Source organism: Eubalaena glacialis, chromosome 4 (genome assembly GCF_028564815.1).
Source record: "Eubalaena glacialis isolate mEubGla1 chromosome 4, mEubGla1.1.hap2.+ XY, whole genome shotgun sequence".
NCBI classification, from domain to species: Eukaryota; Metazoa; Chordata; class Mammalia; order Artiodactyla; family Balaenidae; genus Eubalaena; species Eubalaena glacialis.
The window spans coordinates 91,694,512-91,710,230 of record NC_083719.1 but is presented as its reverse complement, the minus strand read 5'-3'; the positions used below and the strand labels follow the sequence as shown (position 1 = coordinate 91,710,230).

The window sequence follows — 15,719 nt, the reverse complement described above, 5'->3', positions numbered from 1 at the left end:
GCCTATTGAATGGGAGATGATATTTGCAAACAATGTACCTGATAAGGAGTTTATATCCAAAATATACAAAGAACTCATACAACTCAACATCAAAAAAAATAAATGATTCGATTTAAAAATTGGCAGAGAAACTGAACAGACATTTTTTCCAAAGAAGACATACAGATGACCAACAGGCACATAAACAGATGCTCAATATCACTAATCATCAGGGAAATGCAAATCAAAACCACAATGAGATATCACCTCACACCTGTCAAAATGGCTATTACCAAAAAGACAATAAATAACAAGTATTGATGAGGAGGTGGAGAAAAGGGAACACTTGTGCACTGTTGGTGTGAATGTAAATTGGTGCAGCCACTGGAAAACAGTATGGAAGTTCCTTAAAAAATTAAAAATAGAACTACCATATGATCCAGCAACTCCACTCCTGGGTATTTATCTGAAGAAAACAAAAACACTAATTTGAAAAGATATATGCACCCCTATGTTCACTGTAGCATTTACAATAACCAAGATACAGAAGCAACCTAAGTGCCCACTGATAAATGAATGGATAAAGAATATATATATATTAAGAATATTATACATATTATATATATATATAATGTAATATTACTCAGTCATAAAAAATGAAATCTTGCCATTTGTGACAACATGGATGGACCTATAAGGTATTACGTTAAGTGAAATAAGTCAGACGGAGAAAGACAAACACCATATGATTTCACTCATATGTGGAATATAAAAAACAAAACTAATGAACAAACATAACAAGACAGAAACAGAGTCATAGATACAGAGAATAAATAGACGGTTGCCAGACGGGAGGAGGTTAGGGGGAGGGGAGAAATAGGTGAGGGAGATTAAGAGGTACAAACTTCCAGTTACAAAATAAATGAGTCACCAGATGAAAGGTACAGCATGAGGAATATAGTCAAAAATAATGTAACATCTTTGTAAGGGAACAGATGGTAACTCGACTTATCATGGTCATCATTTTGTATTGTATGGAAATAGCCAATCACTATGCTGTGCACCAGGAACTAACACAGTGTTATAGGTCAATTATACTTCAAAAACAAACAAACAAACAAACTCATAGAAAAAGAGATCAGATTTGTGGTTACCGGAGGTGGGGGGATGGAGGAAGGGGGAATTGGATGAAGGCGGTCAAAAGGTACAAGCTTCTAGTTATAAGATAAATAAGTACTAGGGATGTGACGTACAGCATAATAAGTATAATTGACACTGCTGTGTGTTACATTATATGAAAGTAGTTAAGAGAGTAAATCCTTAGAGTGTTCATCACAAGGAAAAATGTTTCTTCCTTTCTCTTTCATTTTCTATCTATATGAGATGATAGATGTTCACTAAACTTATTGTGGTAATTATTTCATGATGTAAGTCAGTCAAATCTTTATAATGTACACCTTAAACTTACACAGTGCTGTATGTCAATTATACCTCAATAAAACTAGAAGGAAAAAAAATTCAATGGAATTCTAAAGCTCTTTTAGATGGGAAAAATGCCTGGAAATAGCCAAAATGGTTTTTTTGGGGGTGAGGAGAGACAATGAGGGAAGCCAATCCATATGGCATATTTAACCATATTATGAAGTAACAGTATTAATACAAGAACAGAAAGATCAATAAAAGAAAATGTAGGATCTATAATCAAATGCAAATATATATACTTTTAAAGTTAGTATATAATAAAGTGTACACTCAGATCATCAGGGAAAGAATGGATTTATTAAATGGGATTAGGACAAATGACTAATCATTTGGGGAAAAAATGATGCTTCCTATCATGTAAATCATATACACATAAATTCCAGAAGAATTAGATATTTATAAATGAACCATAAGATAGCTATAAGAAAATAATGTCAATATTTATCTACTGAGCTCGACGTGCAAAAGTAAAAGAAGAAAGTGACAGATTTGGCTCCATTTAAATTTAAAACTTACGTTTTACAAAAGATATCACAAATTTTAAACTAAAGCAAAAATGTGGGGAAAACATTTGCAACCTGACAAAAAATTAATATTCCTAATATACAAAGACTTCTTATAAACCAAAAAAAAAACACAAATTCTCTAACAGAAAAAAAATGAGAATTGAGAAAATACACAAATTAGAAACAGAGCTAGTCAATAAATAAATCAAAAAGATGTCCAAATTTACTAGGATTCAAAGAATTGTAAAATTAAATAATGTGATACCATTATTCAGAGGTCAGATTGGTGAAGGCTAAAAAAGGTAATAATGTGTAACGTTACTGAATGTGTGAGGAAACGGGCACTTCTACAGGTTTCAGAAGGCACAGTAAATTCTGGAAGGCAATTAGTAATATATTAACCCAGATATTCATAGAGGGGTTTATTAGTTTTTTAGTGCTGCCATAACAAAGTACCACAGACTAGGTGGCTTAAACAACAGAAATTTATTTTCTCTCGATTCTGGAGGCTAGAGGTCCAAGATCAAGGTATCAGAAGTGCTGATTTCATTCTGAGGCCTCTCTCTCCTTGGCTTACAGATAACTGTCTATAAGTCAGAAAGTGGGACAGGTAGCCTTCTAAAAAAGCTCCGGATGATCCCTGCCTCCTGGGAGTCACACCCTTATGTAATCCCCTCCCCTTGAGTGTCAGCTGGACCTTGGGACTTGATTCTAAAGAACAGAATACTGCTAAAGTGATGGATGTCACTTCTGAGATCATGGTACAAAAGACTGTGGCTTCTGTCTTGCTGGCCCTTCTTGTTCGCTTGCTCTGGGGAAGAGGAGCATCGAGTAAGGAACAGAGGGTGGCCTCGGGTCAACAGTGAGGAAGGAATTGAAGCCGTCAGTCCAACAGCTCTCCAGGAACTGGATCCTGTCAACAACCACTGAGGAAGCTGAGAAACGGACCTGCCCAGTTGAACCCTGAGATGACTTTGGCTCCAGCCGATACCCTGACTGCAGTCTCTTAAGAGACCCTTAAATAGAGGACCCAGCTAAGCCATGCTTGGATTCAAGACCCACAAAACTGTGAGATGATAAACATGCATTGTTTTAAGCCACTGAGTTTTGCGGTAAGCAACAAATAAACTAAGAAAGTAAAATAAAATTTTTGTAGAGAGACAACTAGTATAATATATCAAGTTACACACACAAACACACACACACCATGCAATACTTAATTTTAAATGGTGATATGAGGTCTATATTTACATGGCAAATTTACATGATATAGCATGTAAAAAAAAAAGTAGTTTACAAAACACCCTGCCTAGTAAAATCCCATTTATATATAAATACATTAGTATGCTTTAGGGCATAAGTAAAGAAGATATAACTCAAGAGATCTTAAATAATAAAGAAATGTATTGTGCAGCAGGAAGGCTAGAGGCAGGGTGGTTCAATCAATATCATGAAGGCTCTAGCTGTTTCCATGCTGTTCCTCTCCCTTAAAAGTGTGGTCTTCTTCCTAATATTAATCTCCTTTGGATCTGTAGTGGCTACTACTGGCAATCAAGGGTACATGCATCCTCTTCATGTTTATCTCCCATTTGGGAGGGAAAGAGAGAAGGAGCTGCTTTCAGAAACTCTACCAGAAGAACGTGGAAACCTTTTCTAGCTATCTCCAGCACACTTTTTCTAGAGACTCATTAGTGCAAGTTTTATCACACGTCCATTCCTAACTCAAATGTTATCAAGAGGCTGGGATTACCCTTAGATCTGTCAGGCTTCCCCTTACATTGGGAGGTGGGACCCTGCAATACATGGGTTTCTTGTAGGAGGAGAGGCTGCCTGCACTTTTGTTAGGGATCTTTTGGAAAGAAGAGAAGTAGGGATAGATGTGCGCAACAAATAATGAGCACTACATCATATCTGTGTGTATCTGTTGTGTCTTTACTCTTACTATCTCTGGGTAGATGAGATTAAGAATGATCTCTTTTTCTTTGTATTTTTCCTTATTGAATGCATTTTTTTTTTTTTTTTTTTTGCAATTAGGTTCAGGGCCAATGAAGCCCAATGTATTTAAACAATAATCTCCTTTTTGTGAGCTGTTTATACGGGTTCTGTCTTAAGCTTACATGCTTATACATTATTGGGGGTGCAATCTCAGGAAAGCACGAGTGAAGGGAAAAGCTGAATGAGGAAAACGAAGCGGGGAGAGCTAATGTAAGGGGTGTGCAAGCAAGCTGGCCACAGCTCTGCAGCACACGTAGCTGGTTGTCTGGTCTTGCAGAGGCCAGAGGAAACTACTGCATTCAGAACAGGTCCTCGGCGGGGAGGAAGGAGGAGCAGCTTAACAGCTGGTTCCCTCCGGTTTCCTGTCTCTCACTGGTTACTGCTCCACAGGGCGTGACCTCCACAACAGCCCAGGGTTGTGCACCTGACAGGTCCAGGCAGTCGCTGAGGAAGCCCGGGCCTCTGCAGGGCGGTCTCTCGTTGTCATCAGGGCTGCCCTTGGCTCCTTTGTCTGTGGGAGGGTGCAGGGCAGCAGGCAAGCCATCGCTAGAGCCACTCTGGCTGAAGTAAAGACAGAGGCCATGATCTATGATGGGAGGTGAAGCTAAGCGACCATTCTGGGCCAGTTACATATTCCTTGCAACAAACTTACTAAAACAATATCCTCCTATAAAGCCCAGTTGTTTTCCTCCCTTCCCCTGAACCTTCCTAGATGCTTTGCTCTTTTCCTTGTCTCTGGTCATGTGTGTACTTATTGCATAAGACCAAATACTCCTTAAAGGAAGATGCTGTAACACACCCATCTTTGAATTCCTCTGTGCATACAGTGGGCATTCAATAAACATTTAAAAATAAAAATTAATATTCTTAAATTAGCTCTGGTATGACAGTCAGCAGATGCTATAGGGACTGAAGATTGAGAAGGAATCTATAAAGTAAAAAACCACTATGGATAGCAAATTACTCCTTTAAGGGAACCTTTATTTTATATTACCAAAATAGGGGACTTCAACAAACTAACTTACATGGCAATAGTCTTTGTGTTTTCCTCGTTCCATGTTATTTTACTGATGGTAAATCTGGAAGCATGTAAGCATACAGTTAGAGACAGGTTAACACTGGCACAGGAGTTTTTCTCTATTTTAGGAATGAGAAAAATCAAAATCCTGCCTTGCAAGTGTAGAAGTAGCAACATAATTTTGTCTTAAGGTAGTATTAATCCATCACTTCATTCTTTCAACACTGATTTAACATCTATGTACACAGCATTTATGTACAAGGAATAGTGTCAGGTGGTGTGAGAGATAAAAGGCATGATTGTTACACTCATGAAGTTTATAATCTGGTAGGTGAAAGAAACTGAATAGAAGTTACTATAACACAAGTTAGGATTAAGTAAATTCCCTTAATTCTATTATTAGTTTTTTATTCTGTGATTAGTTTAAAATGTTTGTTCACTGTGAATACCCAGTAACCAGAAAGGAACAGCCTAAGAAAAGTGGACTATAAATATTAATTTGAAAATATTTTTTAAAGCATTTAAATACCCTGAAAGAGTCAGGATAGAACCATGTGGTCAACTGCCAAACAACTTTTTGATAACAACTAGAATACACAATTAAGAGTAGTTTTTTTGTTTTTTGTTTTCATTTACTTCATCTTATAATCTTTACTCAGGAACTGACACAAAACCTAACCAGGGCTTCCCCGGTGGCGCAGTGGTTGAGAATCCGCCTGCCAATGCAGGGGACATGGGTTCGATCCCTGGTCCAGGAAGATCCCACATGCCGCGGAGCAACTAAGCTCGTGTGCCACAACTACTGAGCCTGTGCTCTAGAGCCTGTGAGCCACAACTACTGAGCCCACGTGCCGCAAACTACTGAAGCCCACGTGCCGCAAACTACTGAAGCCCACGCGCCTAGAGCCCGTGCTCCACAATGAGAGAAGCCACTGAAATGAGAAAGCCCGCGCACCGCAACGAAGAGTAGCCCCCGCTCGCCGCAACTAGAGAAAGCCCGCGCGCAGCAACGAAGACCCAACACAGCCAAAAATAAATAAATTAATTAATTAATTAAAAAAAAAAACCTAACCAACAGTTCAATGCTTTTGAAAATACTACTAACTAGATGGTATTGAAGCCTATTGGATGATAACAGCTACTAATACAGAGAAACTATGGATTTATCACAGTTCACAAGCAGACACCAACAGTTGCCCAATGGGACTAATTTAAACAGTATGCTTTTCCAAAAAAATATGCTACCAAAAACATCCTAGTACCTACAGTCCAGAAAATAAAACTTTTTCAGTCCTGAAAAAGATGTTAAAATCACTTTACAGAAGAAGACTGATTGGACAGGTGTGTGTGACTTGCCTAAAGTCACATGACTAGTTAGTTGAAGGGGCACAGAGTCCCCATCACCCTAATATTCTAGATTAGGTAAAATGCACATGATACGTATTTTCAAACATAAATTTCTCAGCTTCTTCTTTTTTATTGAAGTATAGTTGATTTACAGTGTTGTGATAGTTTCTGGTGTACAGCAAAGTGATTCACTTATACATAAATTCTTTTTCATATTATTTTCCACTATGGTTTGTTACAGGATATTGAATATAGTTCCCTGTGCTATAAAGTAGGACCTTGTTATTTATCTGTTTTATATATAGTAGTTTGTATCTGCTAATCCCAAACTCCTAATTTATCCCTCCCCTACCCCCTTTCCCCTTGGTAACCATAAGTTTGTTTTCTTTGTGAGTCTGTTTCTGTAAACAAGTTCATTTGTATCATATTTTAGATTCCACATGTAAGTGGTATCATATGGTATTCGTCTTCCTCTTTCTGTTTTACTTCACTTAGTATGATAATCTCTAGTTGCATCCATGTTGCTGCAAATGGCATTATTTCATTCTCTTTTATATATGTTTTATATATTATATTATATATATTATATATTGTATATATTGTATATATGTACCACATCTTTATCCACTCATCTGTCGACAGCCATTTAGGTTCTCAGCTTCTTCTAAGTTGGACAAAACCTGATAAATCTTTTTCTAAGTATTCTAAAGTGTTTGAAATTACCATTACACATGAACAATTTTATTTGATCAATATTTAATAAATGTCTATTACGTGTTGGGCACTGAGTTTATGAAGACAAAAGACAAAAGAAGTATAGTCTCTGCCTTGAGTGTGGGAAGCAAGGAAATGGAAACAGTGAGAATATCAAAGGTGAGCAGTGCTGGCCTAGGAGTGTGTATAAGGTCCTGAGGCATGAGGGAAAGTCTCCAGAGAGAAAGAGCTGCATGAGAACTGAGTCTAGGAAAACTGAGAAGGTGCTTACCAGACAACAAGGGGGAGAGGAAGGCACTTACAGAGGAACTGCATGTGCAAAGCACTGAAGTTTGGAACAGCTGGGCCTGCCAGAGGAGGGAGTGTGAAAGATAATGCTAGAGGGGATACAATCACTGTGCCAGATGGCCAGGCGCTTCAAATCAAACGGCCCTAGGAGGAGTCTGAAATTAGCTGTAAGAAACAGGCAACTAACTGTTGAAGGACTTTACGAGGAGCTGCCTGCTCAGCTTTATTTTATAGAAAAATGACTTTAATGTCCATGTAAAGTGGCCTGGAGGAGCCGAGCCTGCATGTTACGACACTAGGAGAATAATTCTGGTCAGAGATGAAGGAACTTAGGAAACCAAGAAGGGGGAGGGAGATGAGCAGCACTGATTTCACCCTTTGCTTACAATAAATATAAAACTGCCAACATATTTTTAGAAGAGTAAATACTTCCCCAACAATATTCTCTCAATGATTTCCACCCTGTTTATCATGAAGTACACTCAGGTTAAGACTCTACAGTACATACAATTGTTAAAGTAAAACTCTTGCCTAAAAGCATTAACCTCTAATGTGGAATATTCTGTTAAGGTTGTTATTCTCAGAAAAAAGTTCTGATTTTTTGTAAATAAGTGAAAAATTCTGACATTTAAATGAAATGCAGTCACACTTTTATATAAATGCCCTCTTTCACCCTATCTGTTTTTACTTCCTTCATCTGTATCACAAATGTGTACATGAGAACTTTTAAACAATAGACAACAGGTGTCTTAATCTATGGCACTTGCCACAATGTTGAATAGATGCCCAATTCACACCAACATCAAGTCTAAGATGCATTTTCAATTATCTTCTACATTGTGATGTGAATATTTAAAAAATTAAACAAAGAGCTCATCTATCTAGAATTTTCCAAGCAAAAGTTTCACAACTAAATATTCAACTGAGGGCTACATTTAAACTCAACTAACAACTGTCACATCAGACAAACACATTTAATGCTTATTGGGTCAACCTAGCAATTTGTTCCGTTTACATTTTCACTTTGCTAAGGGACAGGGATCCAAATATTTGAACAATGAATAGGTCCAGAGAGTCCTTCTGCCTACCCAACTCTTTTTGTCCCATCAGAGTCATCAATAATCAATTGCACGGATTTAGTAATTACTCATTTACATATTTAAACTGACATTTTGAAATGACAATGAGAAGCTGACAATTAACTGTTCTCTAAGGAAATGCCCTTTCTCTCCATATGGTTTCTACTCTGGGACTAACACTTAAAGAGATTTTCAATTTACTGAACAACAGAGAGTCTCCCAGCTGAGACCCCCATGGAAACTCATTTAGAATGCAAATGCCTCACCTTCTGTACCAAGAATTTAAATGCCATTCCCACTGATGCTAAGAAGCCAGTTTTAAAATGAAAATTCATCTGCACCATAGACCTTGGGTAAATTAAACAGGAAATAACTTTAAGGCTTTAGGGGTTTTAATAGGTTTTCTTGTGTTAGCTGCGCAGCATTTATGGTAAAAAAGGCTCTCAGGTAAGGGCCACAGGTTCATTCTTTTTCATTAGAGGCTATGTTGTCTTGGCTCCCTGTCTTAAGACAGAGATATTAATTCCTGTTGCAAGAATTAAATGAGATAATATATGGACCAATTGATTGTAAACTATAAAAGCTTCTATACACATTTGCTATTATTACTTCAGATGTTCACTAACCTGCTGACTCCAAATTAAAAGACTGTAAAATAAAGGGCTGGTGGAAAAAAACAAAACTATCCTGAAAAATATACTTACTAAAAATGCATGTGAACAAATTGGTCTATAAATTCAAAACAATCCCAATCAAATATTCCAGCTGCCTGTTTTGAAGAAATTGACAAGCTGATCCTAAAATGTGTATGGGAACTCAGAGGACTAAGAATAACCAATCTTACAAAGAGAAGAACAAAACTGGAGGATTCACACTTCTCAATTTCAAAACTTACAACAAAGCAACAGTAATCAAAATAGTGTGGTACTGGTATAAGGATAAGCATATGTACCAATGGAAAAGAACTGAGAATTCAGAAATAAACTCTTATGTTTATGGTCAATTGATTGTTGACAAGAGTGTCATGAAAATAGGAAAGAATAGTCTTTTCAACAAATGGTGCTGGAACAACTTGATAGCCACATGCAGAAGAATGAACTTGGACCCCTTCTTCACACCATACACACAAATAAACTCAAAACGGATCACAAACCTAAATGTAAGAACTATATCTATGAAACTCTCAGAAGAAAACATAGGAGTGAATCTTTGTGACCTTGGATTAGGCAAAACCTTCTTGGATATGACACCAAAACACAAGCAACTACAGGTCACATAATGTATGATTCCATTTACATGAAATATCCGTAATAGGCAAATCAATAGAGATAGAAAGTAGATTAACGGTTACCTAGGGCTGGGGAGGTTGGGGCGAAATGGGGGAGTATTGCCATCATAACAATATTAAAACTTCCTAACCATGAACATGAGATGCCTTTCCTTTTATCGAATCATTTTAAACGTACTAGAGGAATAATATGGTATAGATATGTCACAAGGAAAACAGAAATAATATACCTTAATTATGGGATAATGGATGATTTTGATTTTATTTTTATATATTTCTGTATTTTGCAAATTTTCATCAACAAAAATACCTTTTATATAACCAAAAAGAAGTTATTTTAAAGGAAAATATTATATAATAAAATATACTTACATTTAAGTATCTCATAAACATGGAAAATGCTTGAAAGATTTTTCAACCTACATGAACATACCACTGTTTATTCTTGGTCATTTATTCATCAGAATTTACTGACTGAGTGCTATATGGCAAATACTGTGCTAGATCCTGAGTGTACTGTTTTAATAAAACAGACATGATTCTGGCCCTCATGAAGGCCAATGGGAGAATGACAATAAATGGGCAAAGTAATAAATAGAAATGCAATTACAAGTTGTAAAGAGTGCTTTGGAAGAAAGCCAATGGTGGGATCTTAGTTCCGCGAACAAGGAATTGAACCCATGCTCTCGGCAGTGAAAGCGCTGAGTCCTAACCACTGGACCGCCAGGGAATTCTCTAACACTTTGATACAGTGGTCATGGAAGTTCTCTCTAAGGCAACAGTGTTTAAGCTGAGGCTTGGGGACTAGATATAAATGTTAAGTGTTGGTTTTAGATATTTGTCAAAATGTTCAACATAGATTCTTAAACTGAAGGATAAAAACAAGAAGCTTTAAAATTCCAAAGGGAAATTAATTTCAACAAATAGAGTAAAACCTCCATCTCCTATAACATGATATATAGGGCTCCCAAAACTCATTGTAAGGTTAATGAATGCACCAGAAGAGCCTGCTGTGCTTACACTGTGCAGCCCAAATCCTGCCCTGTCCAAGCTATGGCTTGGCTCCACCTGATGGTAGTTGTTTGCTCCAGCTTAAGTATCCATGGAAATGATTCTGGGTCCCTCTGGCAGGCTGGGAGTTCCAGGGCAGAAGTAGTAACTCCAGGAACCTCCAGCTAGCTAATACCCTTTTTGTCAGTTTGAGGAGGAAGGCTGAGCCAAGGGGATATTTAAGACACAAAGCCCTAACTCTTACCTCCCTGCTTCCTGAAATGATGTACCCTGATATTTCCCCAATGGCCTCAGTCTCTCTTCCACTCATCCTTCCTCCAAATATAACATCTCCAGCTCACTCCTGTTTGAGGATAATGGCTAGGTAAAAGGACTGGAGCCAATACAGTTGAATTTAGGTTAACATGGGGAGTTTTATTATACGTATTGGTTGCTACTTGCCTACCCAATATCCATTTCCCGCTCTTAATAACAGAACTCAGCTTTTGTATAGGAGGCGATGTACCCAATTGGATGATATACTTCCTTAAACTCTACTGCAAGTAGGCATGGTACAGTGCTGTAGTTTGACCAACATGATGTCAATTTAGGGATCTGGGAAAGCTGTGCTTTGATGATACAGGCAGCATTCATTTCAGCTTCCTCTTACACCTTCGCTCCCTAGAACTTGGAGATGAAGTTGGAGACAGAGCAATCATTTTAGGACTGCGACATAACCATGAGGATGAATGCTCCATGTGAAGAATGCAATGCAGAAAGATACAAGGAAGGTGGACATTGATACCATTCTGCAGCTGCTGCCTCAGCGTGGATGGCCCACCTCAAGACTTCTAGGTGTGACAGTCAACACTTATTTGACTGTGATTCTATTATATATAGACAAACTGAAATCCTAAAGGATACAGCTATTTATGATTAGCATAAACTTGACATCTTTAGGAGAATTCAAGGTTTTCAAGGTTTTAAAGCAGAAAGCCCAACTCTCATGTTTAATAAAAGAGAAAATTCACAGCATTCCACACCTTATCTCCCACTGTACAGTGGTCAGTAAAGTCATTAAATAGGGGCAGCACAAAGGAGTGACATTGGAAAGGGAGTCATTATTTTCATTAACCCCATTCCTCAAGCATACCAAATAAACATATATTCCAATAAAACTGTGCTTGCTATGTAAACACACTTCTAGACAAGTTCTTTGGTGCCTGCTCTCAATGAGATTGCCACCCCTGAACTCCTCCTATATGGAAATTCTGTCACAGCCTAAAAATAACTTCCAGGGCAACTCTGCCCACAGCTAAAGTTTTGGCTTTGGGTCCACTACTGCACATACCTTCCAACTTTCAAGCAGATATATTAAAGTGATGTGGCTCAAGGAAGGATAACATTTTTTCCCACATTTGCCCCAGCAGGTTTCTACCTTCATCTAAAATTCCTTCTTTAACATCATGCCCTCACAATGCTTCACCCTCCAAAACAAAGTTCTCAAACTGTGCTTAAAGAATTCATTATCCTTCAGTGCTCATATAGCCCCCATTCAAAATAATATGAGCATTTACACAGAAAGTGTAGTTCAGGTAAAGCAACATATTAATAGGATTAGTGGGAGGAAAGGAGAGAATTTTGCTAGTTTTCTATATGTACTCTTGCCCATGTGAAATTAAATTCTTTTTGCATTCTAACATGAAGGATGTAGATAGTTTTTATTATTGCAAATGAGATAACAGCTTTTCAAGTAGGAAAACAACAACAAAAAAAACCCTAAACGGGACTTCCCTGGTGGCGCAGTGGCTAAGAATCCGCCTGCCAATGCAAGGGACAGGGGTTCAAGTCCTGGTCCGGGAAGATCCCACATGCCGCAGAGCAACTAAGCCCGTGAGCCACAACTATTGAGCCCGCGAGCCACAACTACCAAAGCCCGCACGCCTAGAGCCCGTGCTCCGCAACAAGAGAAGCCACAGCAATGAGAAGCCCGCGCACTGCAACGAAGAGTAGCCCCCTCTCTCAGCAACTAGAGAAAGCTCGCGCGCAGCAATGAAGACCCAACGCAGCCAAAAATAAATAAATAAAGTTAAAAAAACCCCAAAGCCCTAAACTATAGGATGAAATTTTTTTAACCCAGAACCAAAACAGGGAAAGACTTCCAGATAAAAATCTGTATTAGGTCAACTAGAGTTACATATTTTTTTCCATTTCATAACATAATTACTCCATACAGTTTTCTGATATCTTTCTAATGTTTCCCAATGAAACTTCAGAAAAGTAATAAAGTTCAGCTAAGAATTATCATAATTGAGTGAAGTCCCAAATAAATAATTATTTTTTTAACTGTCAATTATTTTACATGTCAAACCACCTGTTTCAGAGATTTTTTTTTTTTCTAATTTGGGGGTGGGGAGGGATTCCCCACTCTTTTTTTCTCTAGGTAGGCAAGGACAATCAGCAGGAGGCATCCTGGAATTTTCAGAGGATCTTCGGCATCACCAAGACAAAGGCTGAAGAAAGATGTAGTACACAATTCAGGCTGCCTATGCCTTTGAAGGCAATTCACATTTCGGCGCGTACAGGCTTCAGCGCCCGGTGTCGACCTTTCATATAAGCATACCAGAAAACATTACGATTACCTTCTTCACCATCAGTGTCCGATAAGTGATAAAAATTTGGGCAGAAGTAATTATTTTGCAAAGCCCTGCCGCTTGACGTTGCAACGCCGCCCCTGTAGGGGAGCTGGAAGCAAGCACAGCGAGGGTTAGGAGTGGTCGCGCAGAGGCGCCCCGAGACCCCTCCGGAGGCTCACCTGGTTAGAGCGCGGAGCCGGGCTAGGGCGTAGGGTCTATTTCCAGCCTCACCTCTAAACCCCCAGTTTGCACCTGAGCGCTTCGTTCTCCTCAGGCTAATAGGTTTAAATCAGTACTGAGCGGCAAACTATGCCCATTCTTTGGACTCCGAAGTTGGGAACGCAGGGTCTCTGTGCCACACGAAAGTTTTTCACAGCTTGTTTTCATGGTCAACTCTGTCACTGAGAGCGCATCCCTATCCTGGTCCGGCCCCGGGTCTATCCACCGAGCAACCGGACAAGATCGCTGCCTGGTGGCCCAGCATCTTGACACCCACATCTGCAGGGCAGCCTCTTCTATCGGGAACAAGTGACCATAACTCGTCTCCCCACAGGCAGGAGCGCTCCGGGCCCCGGGGGAGAACTCGCATCCGAAAGAGATGTCTCCCAATGCCCAGACAAAGACGGCGCTGGGAAAAGTTGGACCAACTGGCACCTCCAGAAGACAAGCAGAGCAGCCCCTCGGCCTCAGAGGCCGAGCTGGCGACGCGCTCTCAGAGTCGCAGGCAACTTTCCGCGTGAGCTTCTGAGCAACTTGCTGGAAGTTGGGGACGAGGGGCCAGAGGAGAGGTCAAGGGCAGCGCCGAGAGGCTGATCGCGCCCCAGCCCGTTTCGCGGACCTCCCCGAGTACCTGCTAATGTAGCCGTCGCCGTCGCCGTCGCACGTCTGGAAGAGGCGCCGCATCCTCTCCTCCTCGCCGGTGCTGGACGTGTCGCTGCTGCTGCTGCCGCCGCCGCCGCCGCCGCTGCTGCCGCTGCTGACGCTCCTGGCGCTCCCCGCCGCCGCCGCCGCCGCCGCCGCCGCCATCATGCGCCCGCTCCCTGCTCGGGAGGCGGAGAACGCGCGGCCGCAGGAGGAATCTGCGAGGCGCACACGCGCTCGCGGCCCCGACCCTGCCTGACGACGGAGCATGCCCAGTGGCCGCCCGGGCGCTCCAGGAGAGGGATTCCAGCTCTCCGGGTTTTGCCCGGCCTGGGAAGATGGGCGCTCTGCAATCGCGGGAGTAGGCACCTTAGGGGAGAGGGAGGAAGGGGAGGAGGCTCGTGGAGTCAGAGAACTGAGGGTGGCGACGGGGACGCGAGGGGAGGCCGCCCGGGTAGGGTGTCAGCGTCGTGCATCCGGCTAAGAAGCGGCCTCTCGACACCTGCGGACACTCCAGGCAGAGGGAGCGTGTTCTCCGGCCAGAACTCTTTTCACTGCCCCAAGTCATGGATTTCTTTTTCAGGAAAAAGATAAACGCTTCCGTTTTTGCAAACTCAAAGCGGGGCTCGTGGTCCTACTCTGCTGGACTGCGCTGGATTCTGTACCCGTAACCCCAGGTAAGACCCGGAATGACTGATCTTTTATGCATTTTTAACACCTATCAAGAAATCTAATCCTCCTTGGGTCTTCCGCACTAGACTGGGAACAGTCTGCGCTCCTACGTGGCACTGTGCACATTTGGTCCATTTCTGGAAGTGGCTCATCCTCCTGACCTGGCATCACTAAAATTTGCCCCATCAGGTTTAATAATGTCAAGAGGGAACGTAATAAGTCTCATTTGAGCCACACCACAGACACACCTGAAAGATGTCTCTATTATTGTCAACCCTATGATTTAGGAGGTAAAGTAACTACCTCATGGAGTTATCTTGGTGATAAAATAAGGTAGTATATAATGCACTTATGACAATGCCTGCCACCTACTAAGTGCTCAATAAACGTTAGCTCTCATTATCTCCAACTTATAAGAAAACTGAGGCACCGGAACTTGTTTAAGGTTTCAAGCTTTGTAAGGGCAGAGGCAAGCCCAGGCAGACATTCTAACTCCAGGGCAGGAGCCCTTAAACATGGCAGTATCCTTCTACCACAGCAGAAAAGGAACCACAATGAACCAATTTGTGGTTTAGTGAATGACTCACTATTCTGTCCCAGACTTTCTGCCAGAGGTCTATGAAATCCTGTGGAAGTTTTAAAACACATCTGCAGATTCTTTGGTGCACCTCTCATCAAGAGGTGGGGTCTGTCTCCTCCCCTCCAACCTGAGTGGACCTTTGTGACTGTCTTGATTTCTGAGGCCAGGTTAGAAGAGAAAATACAGATTCCATTTGGCTGTCTCACTTGGGACACGGATCTTTGAAGCCTTGAACTGCCTTGAAAAATGTTTGGCTATGCTGAAGCTGCCATGCTGGAGAAACC

The 15,719-nt window shown here is 40.7% G+C and overlaps 1 protein-coding gene across 1 annotated transcript in view; it reads right to left on the bottom strand.

Moving 5' to 3' along the window:
- The window catches only part of MCC (MCC regulator of WNT signaling pathway), a 418,786-nt gene extending 404,438 nt beyond the window's left edge, over positions 1 to 14,348 (bottom strand). Inside the window, exon 1 of the mRNA XM_061189513.1 lies at positions 14,173 to 14,348. Within this exon, the coding sequence (XP_061045496.1) occupies positions 14,173 to 14,348 (176 nt within the window). The remainder of the gene's footprint in view (positions 1 to 14,172) is intronic.
- Between the last annotated feature and the right edge of the window lie 1,371 nt (positions 14,349 to 15,719).